The sequence below is a fragment of the Pelophylax lessonae genome, assembly GCF_965119305.1.
Source record: "Pelophylax lessonae genome assembly, chromosome: 1".
Lineage (NCBI taxonomy): Eukaryota > Metazoa > Chordata > Amphibia > Anura > Ranidae > Pelophylax > Pelophylax lessonae.
In genome coordinates, this window is record NC_138768.1 from 103601128 (window position 1) to 103620149 (window position 19022).

General features: G+C 48.5%; 1 protein-coding gene across 1 annotated transcript in view; it reads left to right on the plus strand.

Annotated features, from left to right (window-relative positions):
- Positions 1 to 19022, plus strand: part of DDX4 (DEAD-box helicase 4) — a gene marked incomplete at its 5' end in the record, with an annotated part of 317760 nt that overhangs the window by 156015 nt on the left and 142723 nt on the right. The window contains one exon of the mRNA XM_082243122.1: positions 1553 to 1682. Coding sequence (XP_082099248.1) covers positions 1553 to 1682 — 130 coding nt within the window. The remainder of the gene's footprint in view (positions 1 to 1552; positions 1683 to 19022) is intronic.

Here is a 19022-nt window from a genome sequence, read left to right on the forward strand (position 1 = left end):
TAATCAAAAGTTAATAAGTAATTTCTTGACTGATGGATTATACTGCTCTCTACTGGCTTGAACACTGGAGCAAACAAAGTTTTGGGACAGTCCAGTATAATATTTCCTACTCCAAGCATGTCTCAGCTTTTTGCTGGTGACCAGGAGGATGGATTCCTTTTCTTTACTCTAACCCTAACCCTGCTGGACTGCATGATTGCAGGACTCAGCTTAGAATGTGTTCTTAGGGCTTTGGGCTCTGTTTTTGGTGCTTTCCAGGCCTTTCAAGCTCATGTATGCTTCAAAATGTTGAATTTGACACGCTTTGAATACCAACCAAAGCACCTCCCACTAAATAAAATGGTTACCTTTACTCGCCTGTTTAAACCATTGCTTTGCATCAAAAATTATACTCGTGTCGCTTTTTTTATGCAGAAGTCTCTCACAGTGCTTGCGAACAGCAACTACAGCATTTGTTCAGCTGTTGGCTTTGCTTTGTTTTGGAGGTATGAGATATTCTGGGATGCACTGAGAAACCATTATCGAACCAGAAACTCCGGTTCATGTGTATATATCCTGGTAGTGTCTGGTGCAGAAGTCACATTTGGTGAGCAGCAGAAAAAAATAAGGCAGGGTCCAGAGCGGAGAAAATAGCAGATGGCACATGTGGTGTGCAATGTGGGAAGACTATATTGGATGGTGAGCAGGGACCGAAGATAGAATTTAATGGGGGAGAATCTGCAGAGTTGGCAGAACAGGGCTAGAATGGCTAGCTGATGTCATACGTAGTGGGCAGCATGGCAGCAATATAACCGAAGGTGACCGGGGACTGGAGAGGGAGGCAAATTGGCAGACCAGGGGATCAACAGAGCTTGGAGTTACTGAGTGGGGGAATCGGAGCTGGAGGTTACTGAGCGGAGGGATTAGCAGATCTTGGGGTTCTACTGAGTGGGGCATTGGGTCTAGTACTAGAATTATTGTCGCTCTGACAACGTGATCTCACATGTGTTGCAGTCACCATTTACATATGTGTGCCTGTGCCGCACCATGCGCGTTCACAGCGATGGGGGGGGGGGGGGGGATGCACTTTCATTTTTTATTTACATTTGCCATTTGCTTTTTTAGGATTGTAAATGTAATTTTTCTCTTATTGCTATCATAAGGGAATAAAGGTAGGGCCATTGCAGGTCCGGGTTTTAAACTTTTTTTTTTTTTTTTTTTTCTCTTCCCCATTTTGGATTATGGGTAGTTTCTTGTGGGTGGTCCCTCAGGTCACCCGAACTAGTGTTCCCATTGGGAAGATTTTTCCTTTATTTCTTTTCTGGGGACAACCTAAAATGTGGGATTTTTCCTTTTCTTTCACTTTGTGATGGTAAATAGGACAAATTGAGAAAGTGAATCTTCCTAATAGGGACACAGCAATAAAAAACAATTAATGGCTGTTCTAATCCATCTCCACTCTATCCAAAACTAAAAAAAAAAAGTATTGATTTTAGCTGTATTTTCACACAAAATTTGTGTTTCTATTGCAATGTAGCATGGAATATCATACATTAAATCATGTTGCTTACAGAACATGCGTGCGCCCAGTTGTGATTTATGGAGGAACGCAGATGTTTCACTCATTGAAACAGATTTCTGAAGGATGTAACATTCTTTGTGCTACCCCTGGAAGATTATTGGATGTCATCAGGAAAGAGAAGGTATTTACTACTGGGGTTATCCTCTTATTTTGTAAGCTTTTAGGGCCCGTCTCAGATTTTCACATCAAAATAAATGTAATTTTTAAAAAAAGCTGCCAGTAGATATCAAGTGCCATTACCTAGAGCTGCCACCACATAAAAGCAACCGCTTTATTTTACCGATCTTATGTCTGAGTGCTAGGTTGTCCTGATCAGACAAATCTGACACTTCTGGCTTGTCTGCCACTTCCCACTCATCCTATTGGGTAGTGATGAAGTCCATCATAGTTATGGATTAGTAAATATCATTCTTGTATTGTGAGAGTATCGCAAACTACTGCAGGCATATATGCATGTGGCTGCTCCTTGATAATGTATCACCGGACATGGGAAAGTTATTTTTTAGACAATTATGTTATGCTTTAGGTAATTGGACACTGGGAAATGGTAAGGCTTGACACCTGTCCACCATAATCCCTCCTTCTCTCAGTATTGCCTCAGTTTTTGCTATTGTGCTGCTAAGAAAGCTTGTTGCCCTCATTCAAGCCGCACCCAAATCGCATCTTAAAGGATTACCAAACCCACAACCGTAAAATCAGACCGTATATGCAGTAAAGCACGCTTGTTATACTCGGTGGAACCTAAGGGGTTAATCCTATGCGTTGTGTAAAAAGGCTGTTTGATAGTGTATGCACAGATCCTCCCCCTCCTGCACGGTCCCCCTGGACAAGTCCGGATAAGACACAGTGAGTAGTATTAGGCTGCACATGCTCAGTCACTTGTTAATGACGTCACACATTTGGGCGTGTAAACAGATCCTAAATGACAGCCCAGTCCCTCCCTCCCTACATAGTAATGATAATAATAAACCACTTGTGCCACTGATGTAAAAAAATATTGTGATCTGAGGAATAAGCTGCTGCTTCAAAAACCCCTAGGGGTATAAGACGTGTATATAGATATAAGCAGCGCTAAATCCTCCTTAATACTGATAATACACCAATATGTGCAAAATACAAATTTTTTGCAAAATTTCAAATGCATAGATACCTAAACAAACCATATAAATGAATTCATCATAGGTGCAATACCTGAAAATGTCAAATCATAAGTTCATCAAAAGTGCAATACTATATAAAGTGCAAAATTGCAATCATAGAATCAAACCATATAATGATAATAAATGAAAGCACAATATTATATTGCAATAATTACTGTGCATCAACTAAGTGCTCAGATGTATATGCATGAAAAGGCTCACAATTACTGTGCATCCTAAACAGAGAGCAGTAAATAGTCCAAATAATGAGTCCATTGTGCAAAATATGTGACAGCCCAACGTGATGCAAGCAGTAGTGGTGGCACCCACCGAAACACTGCCAAACTGTGAAAAAAAATGCAAACTCACCCGAGGGAGTTGATCTTTGTTGGCATATGTCAACTAAAGATCAATTTGCGCTTTGGGGTCTTCATATGTTGGAGGGTTTGTATCCCAATGAATGGATTTCCTGTAAATGGTCTTGGAGGGCGAGATAAGGAAGAGGACTCCCCATGGTATAGTATTTTAAAATAATTCGTATTTATTGGTAGATAAAAGGTATACAAATCCAGCAGACACAGTTCAAATTGAATGGTAATATCCCGCACTGTCTCCCGTGGTTTGTCCAGCGCTTTAGCGGTCATCCGTAGCCAATACAGGGAGCAACGCCGCTTCCAGAAGTAGAATAGAATGGCGTGCGTTTTAGAGTGGCCCCAGAATGAGGCAGCGTGCGCGTCAACTGGACGTTTTTCGTCACAGAAATTGCGTCATTGGAAGCTAAACGTACGCTGCTCCGGCCTCGTATTTATACATCTATAGTAGTATGCCCCCGCCCTATGCTTTCTCCCTCTCAATTTCAAAACTGGCTTCCAGGTACACCTTACGGTGTTACTCTATTGAGGGAATTCTTATAATTTGCAGCTCTAGAATTGTAAATTGCTCACTGTCTTACAGGTGTATATGTGAAATTAATGTATGTGATGAGGATGAATCACAGTACCCATATTCAACATATTATGTGAGCAGCTATAAGATGTATTTTGTGTCCCCCTATCAACAGTGTTGGCAAGTGGCACATCAATTTAAAACCTATATAATTAAGAAAATGTATGTATAAGCCAGCTGTATTTTTATATTGCTATTATGCATTGCACCCTCCGCCAAGTGCAGGGGGAGGGGGCAGTGAGATGTAATATTGGGGTATATATCCCATTCCCCTATGTAATGACCCATACTTATATGGCACCTATCATATTAAGAGAGGTCTTGATAGGGAGATAATTTATGGATATGGTGATTATAGGCCACCCTGGTCCTTGTAAAACGAATTTTGAATTTTAATATTTGATACCTAATATTTATTGGCACCTACGTGGCTTAGTTTTTGCTGGAACCTACGTGGCTTAGTTTTTGCTGGAGACTATATTGGGGATACTCAATCATAAGTTTGGAGGGTGAGGTATCATATATTCTATTAATTTGGGAAGAGACAGGTGGGGAATGCTTTGATGTAATCACCGGGAGGTGTACCCGTTAGAACACAGTAATCAATAGTTGGATATAAAACAATTAAGATCCACATCTATATTCATACCCTGCGGTTGAAGGGTCTCTAGTTCATATAATGTCTCATTTTGTGAGACTGCCTTGCGCATGTCCTCGCCTCGCCTCGCCAGTGTGGGTCAATTTTGTCAATCCCACAGAACGTGAGCAAGTTGGGGTTCTTATGGTGCAACCTGAAGTGGTGGGAGACACTGTTTTTTTTAAAACCATTTTTTATATTGTTGAGGTGTTTCCCAGTTAGAATAGGGGAACACCTCAACAATATAAAAAACAGCGTCTCCCACCACTTCAGGTTGCACCTTGATAGGAACCCCAACTTGCTCACGTTCTGATTGTATTTGTGCGTGAGCCTTTAAAGATGGGAGACGCTACTGCGACCGGGGCGCTGGTTCCCTTTGGCACTCCCAAACCACACACAGCGGCAAAAGGTGTTCCCCTTTCTTTGCCAAATTCGACAGAATTGTCGCAAAAGAGTGGATGCGTCTCCTTGGAGTCCCTAAGCGGTATGAAGAGTCTCTTTTCAAAAAGTGGTCTTTTCCACTGGTGGCGGACCCTTCGGTTTCCAGGTTAAACACAGCAACCATGATTCTGGTTTAAGATTCTCCGGACTTTAAGGACCTAGCTGACAACAATGGCGGAGACTGTGGCCCGCAATATGTTCGCCCAGGCTGGCTTGGCATTGATGCTGGTGTTCACCACTGCCCTGGTGTCGCAAACTGACTGAAGTGGGCTAAGCTTTTATGCCGTGATGTGGAGGGGAGAAAAGCTTCCACCTGACTTTGCTGAGCTGGTGGACCAGCTGTTTCAGGGGCTGCAGTTTATCTGTGCTGCATCTTTGGATGCAGCTCCCCTAGTGGCTTGGCTCTGTTTCAGCAGTGGTCCTTCTGTGTGTCTTTAGGCTAAAAAGCTGGTCTGCGGACCAGACTTCTGAAAAAGCCCTGGCTGTTCTTCCTTTTCAAGGAGATCGCCTGTTTGGAGCTACCCTGGATGATATCAAGGGTATCACAAGGGGGAAGAGTAACCTTCTTCCACAAAGGGCAAGGATCCTCATCGCAGACGCAGGCCTTACTTTTTGGCTCCTAAGTTTTTCCGTCCCTCAGGATCGACTTAAAAGGGATCAATGCTTTTCGGGGCCTCTTTTGATGGATCCATGGAAACTTGGTGTGGCTAGTCGAGGGCGGGCTTCCCCAGACCTGCAGACAAGGCTCTTTCTGCATGAAGATGCGCCCTCACCTGTATTCGGGGTTGGGGGGAGGGGGGATGTCTTCGCTGGTTCCTGGATCCGTAGACTTCCCTGGTACAAGACAAGTGGGTCCACGAAGTCATACGATCCGAATTCAAGATCGTTCCTTGCTCGCCCTCCGGAAAGGTTCTTTCCATCCAACGTGCGACTGTACCCAGTTCGCTTACAGGCCCTCTTTGGGGCAGGTGCAAGATTGGTGATTTTCCAGGTTTCGATTGCGTAACGTTTTCAGGGGTTTTCTCAACCTGTTTACAGTCCCCGTGAAAGGAAGACAAGGTGCGTCCAAACCTGGACCTCAAGGAACTGAACTGCTTTGTGCGGGTTCAGAAGTTCAGGATGGAGTCCATTCGCACAGTGGTGGCTTCCCTGTATCCGGGGATTGTCTTGCCTCCATAGACATCAAAATAGCTTACCTTCACATTCCAATATGTCCAATGCTTCACCGCACCTTGCAGTGGGAGAGCAATCTTCTCAGTTTGGGCCGTTAACATTTTTGGTCTCTCCTCCACTCCCCGGGTCTTCACTAAAGTGTTGGCCCGGTACTTGCATTTATACGCTAGCGGGAGATCATGATCCTGGGCTGTTTATACGATCTCCTCTGAGAGCAGTTTTCTGCTGCACTGGCAGAAAATCTGGAGTTCACCGTACGAACTGTAAGGAGTTTGGCTGGATTCTAAATCTTCGGAAGTCAGCCTTGGTCGAGTCTACAAACCTAGACTATCTGGGGCTGACTCTGGTCTTGGCCTTAGCCAGATGTTTCTTCCTCTGGACAAACTTCAGACACTGCAGGTTGCAGTTCGTCTCCTGCTAACCAGCAGATGGTTGTCCTTTCAGAATTGTATGCAGGTGCATGGCCTGATGGTGTCCACATTTAAGGGGGTCCAGTTTGCATAGTTCCATACAAGGTCCCTGCAACTAGAAATTCTCATCATATCGGACACTAATCTGCAGTCTCTGGACATCCAAATCCAGCTGAGCCAGGGTATGCGAGAGTTTTTGTGCTCCGGCAATGCAAAATCCTCCCTACCCTTGTATTGGACAGTGGTCACCACAGATGCCAGCAGGGCAGGTGGGGAGAAATCCTCGGCAGAAATTCAGCTCAGGGGTTCTGGACCTTGGATTAATCCAGACTATCGATGTCCTGAGTTACGAGCAATTAGTCTGTGCTTGGAAAATTGTATGGATTGTCTACAATGCTGTCCAGTGCGTATTCAATTTAGACAATGCCACGATTGTGGCTTATGTCAATCCCCAAAAGGGCACAAGAAGTGCCTTGGAGGCTCTTGATGTAGCCGGCAAAGTCAAGTGGGCAGAACGTTACGTTCCTTTAAGCCCTCTCCACTGTTCATTTTCTTTGAGTGTAACATTGGCAGGCGGATTACCTCAGTCGGCAGGCGTTAGACCAGGAGGAATGGTCTCTTATTTCCGGAAGTGTTTCATCAATTGTCTACGGTGGGGCACTCCCGAGGTGGATCTGTTGCCTTCTCGACTCAACAGAAAGGTACATAGGTTCGTGGCTCAGTCTCTGTATTTTTTGACGGATGCCACAGACGCGCTGGTGGCCCCGTGTGGGTCAGTATCGTCTTATTTACACCTTCTCTCCTCTCACGCTTCTGCCAAGACTTCTACAGGATCTAGGCAGAAGGGATTCTGGTCTATTTAGTCGCCTCGCTGGGCTTGGTACGCCAACCTGGTGCAGCTGGTTGCCGACATTTCCTTGGAGGCCTCCCCTCACGGTCTGCTGTCCCAAGGGCCAATATTTAAGCCTGCTCTACGGTCACTTGGCTGTTTAAAGCTCCAGGTGCTGAAGGAAAGAGGATTGTCTGAATCAGTGATTCGTATGCTGTTAAAGGCCATGAAATCTACTTACTGAAAGTTCTACCATCGTACGTGGAAGATGTACATTACGCTGAGTGAATCCCTTGGGTTTCCTCCTCGCTCTTTTCTGTTGCTCAGAATCTCACCTTCCTTTAACTGGGGGTTGAAGAGAAGTTGGCCTTGAGTACTGTCTAGGGCCAGTGGTCGGCCTTGGTAGTCTTCTTCCAACGACCCTTGGCTACAGCTCTGAGTACCTCTCTTTTTAGACTGTTCGGCACTTGGTCCCTCCAGTGTGGTCTCCTTTGCCGCCTTAAGACCTTAAGTTGGTACTTTCGGTTCTCCAGCAGTCTCCCTTTGAGAATCTTCGGGAGTTGCTTACGCCATCCCAAAAGGTCGCCTTTTTGGTAGCGATCTCCTCTGCGTGCCGGGAGTCTGACCTGGCGGCGTTATCCTGTCCATCTTATCTGGTGATTCACAAGGATATGGTGGTGTCTCTGATTTTCATTTGAAGAAATTGTGTTGCCTTCCCTGTGTCCCAGGCTTAAAATGCGAAGGAAATGGTCTTGCATGCCTTGGATTTGAGTGTGTAAATGAGTGCGCTAACCTAAAAAAGAGGTGGGGGAGGCAGCACCTAAACTCTAGAAACAGTACAAACATGGAAGAAAATATAAGTGCGCTTCCCCAAAAAAATATATACATGTGTAAACTAACGACAAATGTATAGCTGGATTATATTCAACTGAAATAACACCAAAATACAATGTGAGAAATATATTGGTGATAATAAAAATCAATGAAAAAACAGTATATTGGTGATTTCCCAACTAAATCCTGGGAAATACGTGTAACACAATTCCAATAATTTCTTCTCAAAACGTGACAAGTGAAAGTCCAAAACACCAAATTCTTCACCCAGGGATAGTGATAGGAACTCTGGATGGCTTTTTACCAGAAAGAAACTGCTAGCAAGCAACATTAAAAGTGACTCTAGGCTTAATTTCTCACAGTATATCTTCCCATCCTCACCACACACGCCTCATGCTCATGGGGAAAATAATGTATGGCTCTTTACCAGAGAACATATGTTGAGCTCAAAAACGTGTTGGTTTCTCGCCTATAAAGTAGTTCCCATCCAGCCTCAAGAAGAACTGGGAGGATCACTCTTGGTTTCACACCCGAAGCCACTAAAAAGGTTGTTGAATTCTCACAAGGAGGCGTTGGAAAAGAGGAGGCAACCGAATAGTGCATTATCTTCAAAACACATAAAAATGTATTTAAAATGCACTTGCATGCAGACGAAAAAAACAAGCATGTATTCAAGCCGGCACGGCCACCTGCAGTGCGGACCGTGCAAAGGATAGTGACGGCACGGCTCTCATCTATCCTACGCGTTTCCCCCGAATGGGCTTCCGCTGGTACAGCTAAATTTTTATGTGTTTTGAAGATAATGCACTATTTGCCTCTTTTCCAACCCCTCCTTGTGAGGATTCAACCCCCTTTTTAGTGGCTTCGGTGTGAAACTAAGGAGAAAGAAGAGTGATCCTCCCAATTCTTCTGGAGGCAGGATGGGAACTACTTTATAGGCAAGAAACCAACACGTTTTTGAGCTCAACATATTTTATCTCTGGTAAGGAGCCATACATTATTTTCCCCACGAGCATGAGGTGTGTGTGGTGAGGATGGGAAGATATACTGTGAGAAATTAACCCTAGAGTCACTTTTAATGTTGCTTGCTAGCAGTTTCTTTCTGGTAAGAAGCCATCCACAGTACCTATCCCTGGGTGAATAATTTGGTGTTTTGGACTTCCCTTTCACTTGTCACGTTTTGAGAAGAAATGATTGGAATTGTGTTACACGTATTTCCCAGAATTTAGTTGGGAAATCACCAATATACTGTTTTTTCATTGATTTTTATTATCACCAATATATTTCTCACATTGTGTTTTGGTGTTCTTTCAGTTGATTATAATCCAGCTATACATTTGTCGTTAGTTTACACATGTATATATTTTTGGGGGAAGGGCACTTATATTTTCTTCCATGCATTGTGTTTGGTCCGGGCAATAAGGGTTTACCTAGCAGTTACGGATTCTTTCAGGTAATCAGATTCTCTATTTGTGCTCCGAGATAGACCTCGTAAAGGGTTGTCCACTTCCTCTGCGACTATTTTTAGATGGTTCAGAGAGATGGTTCAGGTCTATTCCATCAGGAGTCAGGTTCCTCCTCTTCCTGTAAAGGCGCACTCTACTAGGGTGCTTAGTGACTCCTGGGCCTTCCGTCATTAGGAGACAGTGACGCAGGTTTGCAAGGTGGCCACCTGGTCATCTGTGCATTTTTTTCTTTAGTTTTTCTAAAGTCTTATAAAGTGGATGCGTTTGCATCCGCGGATGCTTCCTTTGGTCACAAGGTTTTGCAGGCTGCTGTTTTAGAGGACCTGATCCTCTTTGAGGGTATATTGTTTTCTCTTATGTCCTCCGACAGTCGCCGCCCCTTCATAATCTTCACCAATGGGTAATTGACCTTTGCTCCGCAGGAGTAGCTAGGCAACAAGATTTGTTAATATCAAAGCTTTTAGCATATCACACCCCTAGGGGGCGGTCCCCTCAGTCAATACCTCCCTGCTTCCAGCATTCTCAACTCAGTTTTCAATTGCCTAGCTTAGGAGTAGCTGGCTGTTCCTGTGCTGGGGCTTTCAGTCTCAGCCTTCTATCCTATTTTTGATTTTATTTCAAGTATTTTTTCTCTTTCTTTTACTTAGCTGTTTTTTTCTCAGCATTAGTTTAGTTTTCCTCGGATGAAGATGATCATGCGGAGCTGGGTCTCGGACTGGCCACCCTGGATCCCAGGGCTGAGAGCCAGGGGTTTCCCCAGCCTGCCATCGAGCGTTCAGCTCAGGTTTCCCTGGCATATTGAACGACCCATCCCTGTTAGCTGCAGGGATGCTGCCTGTGAGGTGGCTACCTCACCGGACGCCATTTGCGGTTTTGCACCGCAGTCCACTGCGTCCTGGCTGCGACACTCCCTGTCCTCAGTACAGCGGTTTGGTCGCTAGAGAAGGGTCACCACGCCATCCGGAATGGTAAGTGTTTTTCTATGTGGGGACCTGTCTGTTTGGGTGTCAGTCTGTGACTGTGTGACCCGCATGTCTAAGTGCTGAGCTCCCTGTCAGATTCCTTATGATAGTTGCCTTTCTGTGGGCTGCGGGGGGGGGGCTCTCCCGATCGGCTGTGTGAGATGTATGGGGCAGACTGGGCTCAGACATGCTATGCAGCGACCGCTGAGCGGCCCGCCATTTTTTTCGGCAAACTGTGGTGACCGGCCCTGTGTGGTACAGCGCGGTGTTTTGGCGCCAAACGCCGCCATTTTGGCGGCGATCGCTCATACAAGCACATGTCGGCGCCATTTTCTTATTGCCTACATTCCCTCAGCTGAGCGGCCATGTTTGTGAGGCCTTCATAGGCTATATAGGGCGGTCAGTCATTGCATCACTTCCTTTTTCACTGGAACAGCGATCGGTGGCAGCAGCTGTGTGGTCTCTCCAGGTTTTTACCTTCCTTATCCCGTATTTCCTTGCTCAGTGCTCCTTATCCCTGCGGGGGTCGGTACATCCAGTAGTGTGCGGTGGGCTGCGCTCGCCGCGGTCTTAAAGGGGCAGTCCTTTATTTCAGTTGATACTGGGGCATGGATTCTCAGGATTGCAAGTTTCCTCCCACCCTGGTGGGGGCCAAGGGGCTGCTGCATCCCCCGAGGGGGCTGATCTGGCTGCTGTTGTAGCGAACTTGGCTTCTCAGGTGCAGATGCTAATGGCTGATCGATCCGCAAAACGGCCCAGATTGTCTATTTCCTCTGATTCATAGGGCGATAGGGCTGCGATGGCTGGCGTGCCCTTCTCAGGGTCTCGCTCATCTCTGGATCTTGGGGGGGTCTGAAGGGGAGGCTGAGGTAGATGGGGTTGATAATTCTCCCCCTGGCTCGCCTGAAGAGCTTGCACTCATGGATGAGTTGATTACTTCTATCAAGGAAACACTGCGTCTGCAGGATGAACCAAGTCCTCCTGCTTTGATGTCCTCTTATGGGATGCAAAGGAAACGCAAAACAGCGCAGGTTTTTCCCTGCCCTGCGGAATTTCAGCGCGCTGTTGATGAGCAATGGCGCAATTTAAAGAAGCCCTTTACTGTGCCAAGTAAGTTCAAGCTGCGTTATCCATTTACACCCACCACTGATGAGCGTTGGTGTGTGCCGCCTCAGGTGGATCACGCGGTGGCAGTTTTGAATAAATCTACTCCGATTCCTGCTGAGGATACCCCGGTGTTCCGGGACCCTACGGAGAGGAGATTGGAGTCTCTGGCCCGTCATGCTTATACGGTTGCTGGTTCTATGCTGAAGCCTATTTTCTCTATCGCTCATTGACAGACGTAGTCTTCTTGATTCTCAAGAGCTGGGTTATGTTGTCTCCGCAGGAGTAGGACTAGGCAGAAAGACAAAACGTTCTGGCTCCACCTTAGGGGCAGTCCCTGAGGGTATATCCTCCCTCTCTCTGCTACAGGGAATCAGTTTTTTTCTGTCTAGTCAGGAGTAAGGACCTAAGTTCCTTGCTGGGATCTTTTGGTCCTGGCAAGACTTTTTTCTTTAAGAAAAAGACATGGCTATTACTTCTGCACGCAGGGTGTCAGAACTGGCCGCATTATCTTGTCGTTCACCATATCTGGTGGTTCATAGAGATAAGGTGGTTCTTCGTCCGAATCCATCCTTCCTACCAAAAGTGGTTTCAGAATTTCATCTGAATGAAGAAATTGTGTTACCTTCCCTGTGTCCTAAGCCCAGTCATCCGCGAGAGTTTGCTTTACACTCCTTGGATGTGGTCCGGGCGATCAGGGTATACTTGAAAACGACAGACTCGTTTCGCAAGACGGATTCACTTTTTGTGATCCCAGATGGACCCAAAAAGGGGTTGCCTGCATCTGCGGCGACCATTTCCAGATGGATCAGACAGACGGTGGTACAGGCTTATTCTATTAAGGGTCGGGAGCCCCCGTTCCCCGTTAAGGCGCACTCCACTCGGGCACTTAGTGCGTCATGGGCCTTTCGCCATCAGGCGTCAGTGGTCCAGGTGTGCAAGGCGGCTACCTGGTCGTCGGTGCATACCTTTACTAAACATTATAAAGTTGATGTAATGGCATCGTCTGATGCCTCGTTTGGCCGCAAGGTTTTGCAGGCCGCAATTTGAGGAGACTAGTGGTCTACCTCGAGGGTTTTTTCCGTTGGAAAATTTTTCTTTTAGTCTCATTCTTTCTAGTTTGGCACCGGTTGGGCCTTCTAGATTGGATTTGATTTTGTCAATCCCACCCCTCATTTGTGGCACTGCTTCTGGATGTCCCAGCTCTTGAGAATCAAGAAGACTACGTCTGTCAATGAGCGATAGAGAAAAATGGATTTTTGTAAGATCTTACCGTAAAATCCTTTTCTCTTAAGCTCATTGACAGACGTAGTACCCGCCCCTCTATCATTGAGTTGGGTTGGGTTAAATTCTCTGTACTGCTTTAAAACAGAACTGATTCCCTGTAGCAGAGAGAGGGAGGATATACCCTCAGGGACTGCCCCTAAGGTGGAGCCAGAACGTTTTGTCTTTCTGCCTAGTCCTACTCCTGCGGAGACAACATAACCCAGCTCTTGAGAATCAAGAAGACTACGTCTGTCAATGAGCTTAAGAGAAAAGGATTTTACGGTAAGATCTTACAAAAATCCATTTTTTGCTTCCATTATGGCAGCCCAAGCTATTGCGGATTGGACGCAGGTGCTCAGGCGCACCCTGGTGGCTGACTCTGCTCCGCCGACAACATTGGCTATGGTAGATCAAATTCATCAGGGTGTCATGTATTTGTGCGATGCGGACTTGGATTTGGTCCCTTTTGGCTGCACACCTCTCCAGTGTAGCGGTGTTGAACCGTCGCCTGATATGGCTGAAATGTTGGTCGGTTGACCAATCCTCTTGCAAGACTCTAGCTAATCTTCCCTACGTGGGATCTCGCCTTTTTGGCGAGTCTTTGGATACTCTGATAAAGGGAATTTCCGGGGGTAAGAGCACTCTTACCCCACACTCACAAGAATAAGTCTGTTCGGTAAGAAGAATACCTCGTTTAGGCCCTCTCAGGGGTCCTTTCGTGCCTTTCGGTCGCAATACAAGGGCAAGTCCTTCAAGGGCCAAGGCTCCCAGAAGAAGCCATGGACAGGTAAGCAGAAGTCCGGCCAGTCCGCGTCCGCTGCCCATACCAATTCGGCCTGAAGGGCCTACCTTCCCTACCTGGGGATGATCCTGGACTCTGTTCAAGCGAGGGTCTTCCTACCGGAAGACGAGCTCCGGACACTTCAGGACAAGGTCAGGTCCCACAGGGACAACCGACACTCGTCTCTCCGGACATGCATGAGATGTCTAGGTTTAATGGTCTCGGCTTTCGAGGCGATCCCCTTTGCCCAGTTTCACACGCGGGGTCTCCAGGCGGAGATTCTTGCCGAATGGGACGGGCGTCCGCAGTCCCTGGATCTGAGGATCTCATTGAGCCAACGCACCAGAAGGGATCTTCTGTGGTGGCTCCAGTCCCCGGCGGTGTCGGGGGGCAAATCTTTTCGTCCATTGTTGTGGACGGTGATCACCACGGATGCCAATCTGTCGGGCTGGGGTGGTGTTCTGGGCGCTCTGTCCGCCCAGGGAATTTGGTCGGGGGAGGAGTCGTCCCTTCCGATCAACATTCTGGAATTGAGGGCGATCAGACTTTGCCTTCTGCGATGGACGGACCGGCTTCTGGGACGTCCGGTTCGAGTTCAGACGGACAATGCCACCGCAGTGGCCTATGTCAACCATCAAGGGGGCACCAGGAGTGCCCGAGTGGCTCGGGAAGTGGCCACCATTCTGTCATGGGCCGAGACGCACGTCCCGGCGATAACGGCAGTTCACATTCCGGGGGTGGAGAACTGGCAGGCGGATTATCTGAGTCTCCAGACCCTGGACCAGGGGGAATGGTCCCTCCACCCGGAAGTTTTCCGGATGCTGTGCGCGAAGTGGAGTCTTCCAGATGTGGACCTGTTCGCGTCTCGTCCAAACAACAAGGTGGAAAGGTTCGTGGCAAGGACGCGCGATCCGCGGGCGGACGCGTTGGTGGCGCCCTGGCATCAGTATCGCCTGATGTATGCCTTTCCTCCGATTCAGCTGCTGTCCAGGTTCCTTCGCAGGCTGACCTCGGAGTCACGTGCGGTGATTCTTGTGGCACCGGACTGGCCTCGCCGGTCTTGGTACGCGGACATCGTCAATCTGGCAGTCGACGCTCCGTGGCGTCTGCCGCTCCGAGAAGATCTTCTCTCTCAAGGGCCTATATGCCATCCTGCTTTACAGTCGCTGGCTTTAACGGCCTCCCTGTTGAAGGCCAGGTCCTGAAGGATAGGGGTCTCTCCCCTGAGGTCATCCCTACTTTTATTAAGGCTAGAAAAGCCTCTTCCGGTAAAATTTACTACCGTACTTGGAAAGCGTACTTTGCCTGGTGTGAGTCCAGGGGGTATTCCCCTCGCTCATATTCGGTGTCGAGAGTGTTGGCTGGCCACGATTAAGGGTCAGATTTCTGCGCTGGCCGTTCTTTTTTAGCGCCCAGTGGCGTCTAATTCGTTGATTCGCACTTTTGTTCAGGGGGTGCGACACTTGGCCCCTCCTAGGAGGGAGCCTTTACCTCCATGGGACTTGAACCTTGTTCTGTCCATGTTGCAACATGCTCCTTTTGATAAGATCAGGGAGATCTAGTTGTCTCTGTTGTCCAAAAAGGTTGCCTTTTTGATGGCTAGAACTTCGGCTCGTAGGGTGTCGGAGCTGGCGGCTTTGTCCTGCAGCTCTCCCTACTTGGTGATTCACTTGGATAAGGTGGTCTTGCGACCTAACCCTTCCTTTCTTCCGAAGAGGATCTCGGAATTTCACCTGAGGACATTGTCTTGCCTTCGCTTTGCTCGAAGCCTAAGCATCCGAAGGAGGTGGCTTTGCATGCCTTGGATGTTGTTCGGGCGATCAGGGTTTACCTGTCATCGACTAAGTCCTTTCGCAAGTCGGATTCCCTATTCGTCCTTCCAGAGGGACCTCGGAAGGGCATGGCGGCGTCGGCTGCTACCATCGCCAACTGGATCAGACAGACGATTGTGCAAGCCTATGCTTTGAGGGGGAAGGTTCCTCCTTTCCCTGTGAAGGAGCACTCTACCAGATCTCTGAGTACGTCTTGGGCCTATTGTCATCAGGCTTCTGTGGCCCAGGTGTGTAAGGCGGCGACTTGGTCGTCCGTTCACACCTTCTCCAAATTCTACAAAGTGGATGTTCAGGCATCGGCAGATGCTTCCTTTGGGCGTAAAGTTCTTAGTGCGGCAGTGCCTTAGGGTCCCTTGTTTGGGCCCTTGGCTGTTGGGGTGTTTTTACCCCTGGGTTACTTGTTCTTCCTGGGTTGTTGCTCCTGTTGAGCACGTTTTCCGGTTGCCAGGTTGGTTCTCTTACTTTGGTAAGGTTCCTTTCTCTGATGTGGGTACTGCGTTGCTTTATGCGCGGCTGCGTTTTTTTCCCAACCCTCATGTCTACACTGCTCTGGGACGTCCCATTGGTGAAGATTATGAAGGGGCGGCGACTGTCGGAGGACGTAAGGGAAAACTGAATTTTTGTAAAATCTTACCGTAAAATTCCTTTGAGTCCTCCGACAGTCGCCGCCCCCGCCCCTCTTTTGGGGTTTATGTACTCTACTGCTATGCTACCAAACTGAGTTGAGAATGCTGGAAGCGGGGAGGTATTGACTGAGGGGACCGCCCCCTAGGGGTGTGATATGCTAAAAGCTTTGATATTAACAAATCTTGTTGCCTAGCTACTCCTGCGGAGAAAAGGTCAATTACCCATTGGTGAAGATTATGAAGGGGCGGCGACTGTCGGAGGACTCAGAGGAATTTTACGGTAAGATTTTACAAAAATACTGTTTTCTCTTACGTCCTCCGACAGTCGCCGCCTCTTCATATTCGTCACATATGGGGTATTAGACTTTGCTCCGAAGGAGTAGCTAGGCAACAGAATATGTTAACAATAAAGCTTTAACATATCCCACCCTCAAGGGGTGGTCCCCTCAGTCAATACCCTCCTACTTCCTGCAACCATATCTCAGTTTTAATGTCTAGCTTGTCAGGAGTGGCTGGCTCTCTCTGTGCTGGGACTTTTTGTCCCAGACTCTTTCTTCTTTTTAATATTTTATTTGAGTTTTTTCTCTACCTTTACTTAGCTGTTGTTTTTGTCAGCATTAGTTAGTTCTTCGGACGAAGAGGATCATGCGGACTGGGTCTCGGGCTGATCCCCCTGATCGCAGGTCGTGGGTCAGTGGCTTCCCAGTCTGCCATCGAGCGTTCAGCCAGGTAACGCTCCTGGCACGGTGAACGACCCATCCCTGTTCGGTGCAGGGATGCTTGGTGAGGTGGCTACCTCACCGGACGCTGTGCGGTTTCTTAACCGCCATTGTGTGCGTCTTGAATTGCGACTCTCCCTGCCTCATGTGCAGCGGCTTGTTCGCCTGTGCGGGTTCCCCACGCCATATGAGCTAAGTGTGTCTATGTGGGGACCTGTCTGTCTGGGGGGGGTCTCAGTCTGGGACTGTGTAACCTGCCTTTAAATCACACTGCTTGTCTCCCTATCTCTCGGCTGCATGCTGTGGGCTGCAAGGGGGGGTGGGGGAGCTGTATGACACTGTGTGTGTCAGGCTGGGCAGTGTGGGAAGCTGTGTGCTGTGGGGCATGTTTTTAATGGCATGTTGGGGCATATACAGCGATCGCTGCGGCGATCTAACATGTATCCATATAATGGGATGAAATTGTGTGTGTTTTTATGCACTGTGGAGCGGCGGTTTCGGCGCCAAACGACGCCATTTTACCGGCGCCCGCTCCGGCCGCATGGTTTACATGCACGGCGGCCATTTTCTTGTAGCCTCCATAGGCTTACATAGAGCGCCCTGGCAGCATCACTTCCTTTTTCCTGGAACACCGGTCGAGGCAGCAGCAGCAGCGGGGTCTCCTCAGGTTTTATCCTTCTATTCCTGTTGCCCATATCCTGTATTCAGTCTGTATATTCCCTGTGGGGGTCTCATTGTGCCTGAGTGTGTGCGGTGGGCTGCGCTTACCGCGCTTGCTGAAAGGGGGCAGTTAACCCTTGGTTGTCTGGCGTACAGGGGCAATGGATTCTCAGGAGGGCAAGTTTCCCACAGTATTGGTGGAAAGCCAGGGGACCGCTGTTTCCCCCCCAGGGGGGGATTTAGCCACTATTGTGGCTGGCCTTGCTGCCCAGGTGCAAATGCTGGTGGCTGCTCAATCTACTAAACGGCCCAGAGTTACTCTGTCCTCCGATTCTGAGGGTGAAGGTGATGGGGCTGTTCTGGCAGGGACCCCCCTATCGGGGTCCCGCTCCTCTCTTGATCTAGTGGGGTCTGAGGTAGAGGCTGAGGTTGAGGGGGTTGATAATTCTCCCCCTGGCTCGCCTGAAGAGCTTGCAATCATGGATGAGTTGATTGCTTCCATTAAGCAGACGCTACGTTTGCAGGACGAAGTGTGTCCCCCCGCTGCCTTGGCGGCTTATGGGACGCAGAGAAAACGCAGGACGCCGCAGGTTTTTTCCTGCAATGCTGATTTTCAGCGCGCTGTAAAGGATCAATGGCGCGATCTGCGCAAACCTTTTGCGGTACCAAGTAAATTCAAGCTGCGTTATCCTTGCTCCCCTGCCACTGATGAACGGTGGTGTGTGCCTCCACCAGTGGATCATGCAATTGCGGTTTTGAACAAAGCCACTGCGATTCCTGCAGAGGGATCCCCTGTTTTCCGTGATGCCACGGATAGGAGACTGGAGTCTCTTGCCCGTCATACTTATTCTGTTACGGGTTCTATGCTTAAGGCTCTATTTGCTTCTCTCATGGCGGCCCAGGCGATCGCAAGTTGGACGCAGATGCTTAGGCGCGTCCTAGTGGCCGATTCGGCCTCGGCGGCGACCCTGGACATGGTGGATCAGATCCACCAGGGTGTCATGTATCTGTGTGATGCGGACCTGGACATGATTCCGTTGGCTGCACGTGTGCACAGCGTGGCGGTGTTGTCTCGCCGCCTGGTTTGGTTGAAATGTTGGTCGGTGGACCAATCTTCACGTAAAACCTTAGCCAATCTCCCTTATGATGGGTCTCGCCTTTTTGGGGAGTCCCTGGATGTGTTGATTAAGGGGATCACCGGGGGTAAGAGCACTCTCTTGCCCCATTTCCCCAAGGCTAAGGGGGCTTCTGGGAAGAAGCATGCGAATTTTCGGCCCCCTCAGGGGTCCTTTCGTGCCTTTCGGCCGCACTACAAGGGCAAACCGTTCAAAGGCCAGGGCTCTCAGAAGAAACCCTGGTCTGGGAAACAGAAGTCCGGCCAATCCGGACCTGCGGCCCATAACAGTTCGGCCTGAAGGGGCGCCCTCACCCGGTTTTGGGGTGGGGGGACGCTTGCTCGGTTTTCTTCAACCCTGGTTGGCCCGTGTGCGGGACAGATGGGTTCTGGAAATCGTTCGATCTGGTTACAAGATCGAGTTTCTCTCTCGGCCAGAGAGCCGATTTTTTCCCTCAAATCTACAACTGTCTCCAGAGCGCCTGCGGGATCTGCACCTGGCGGTGCGGGACCTGAGGGCTCA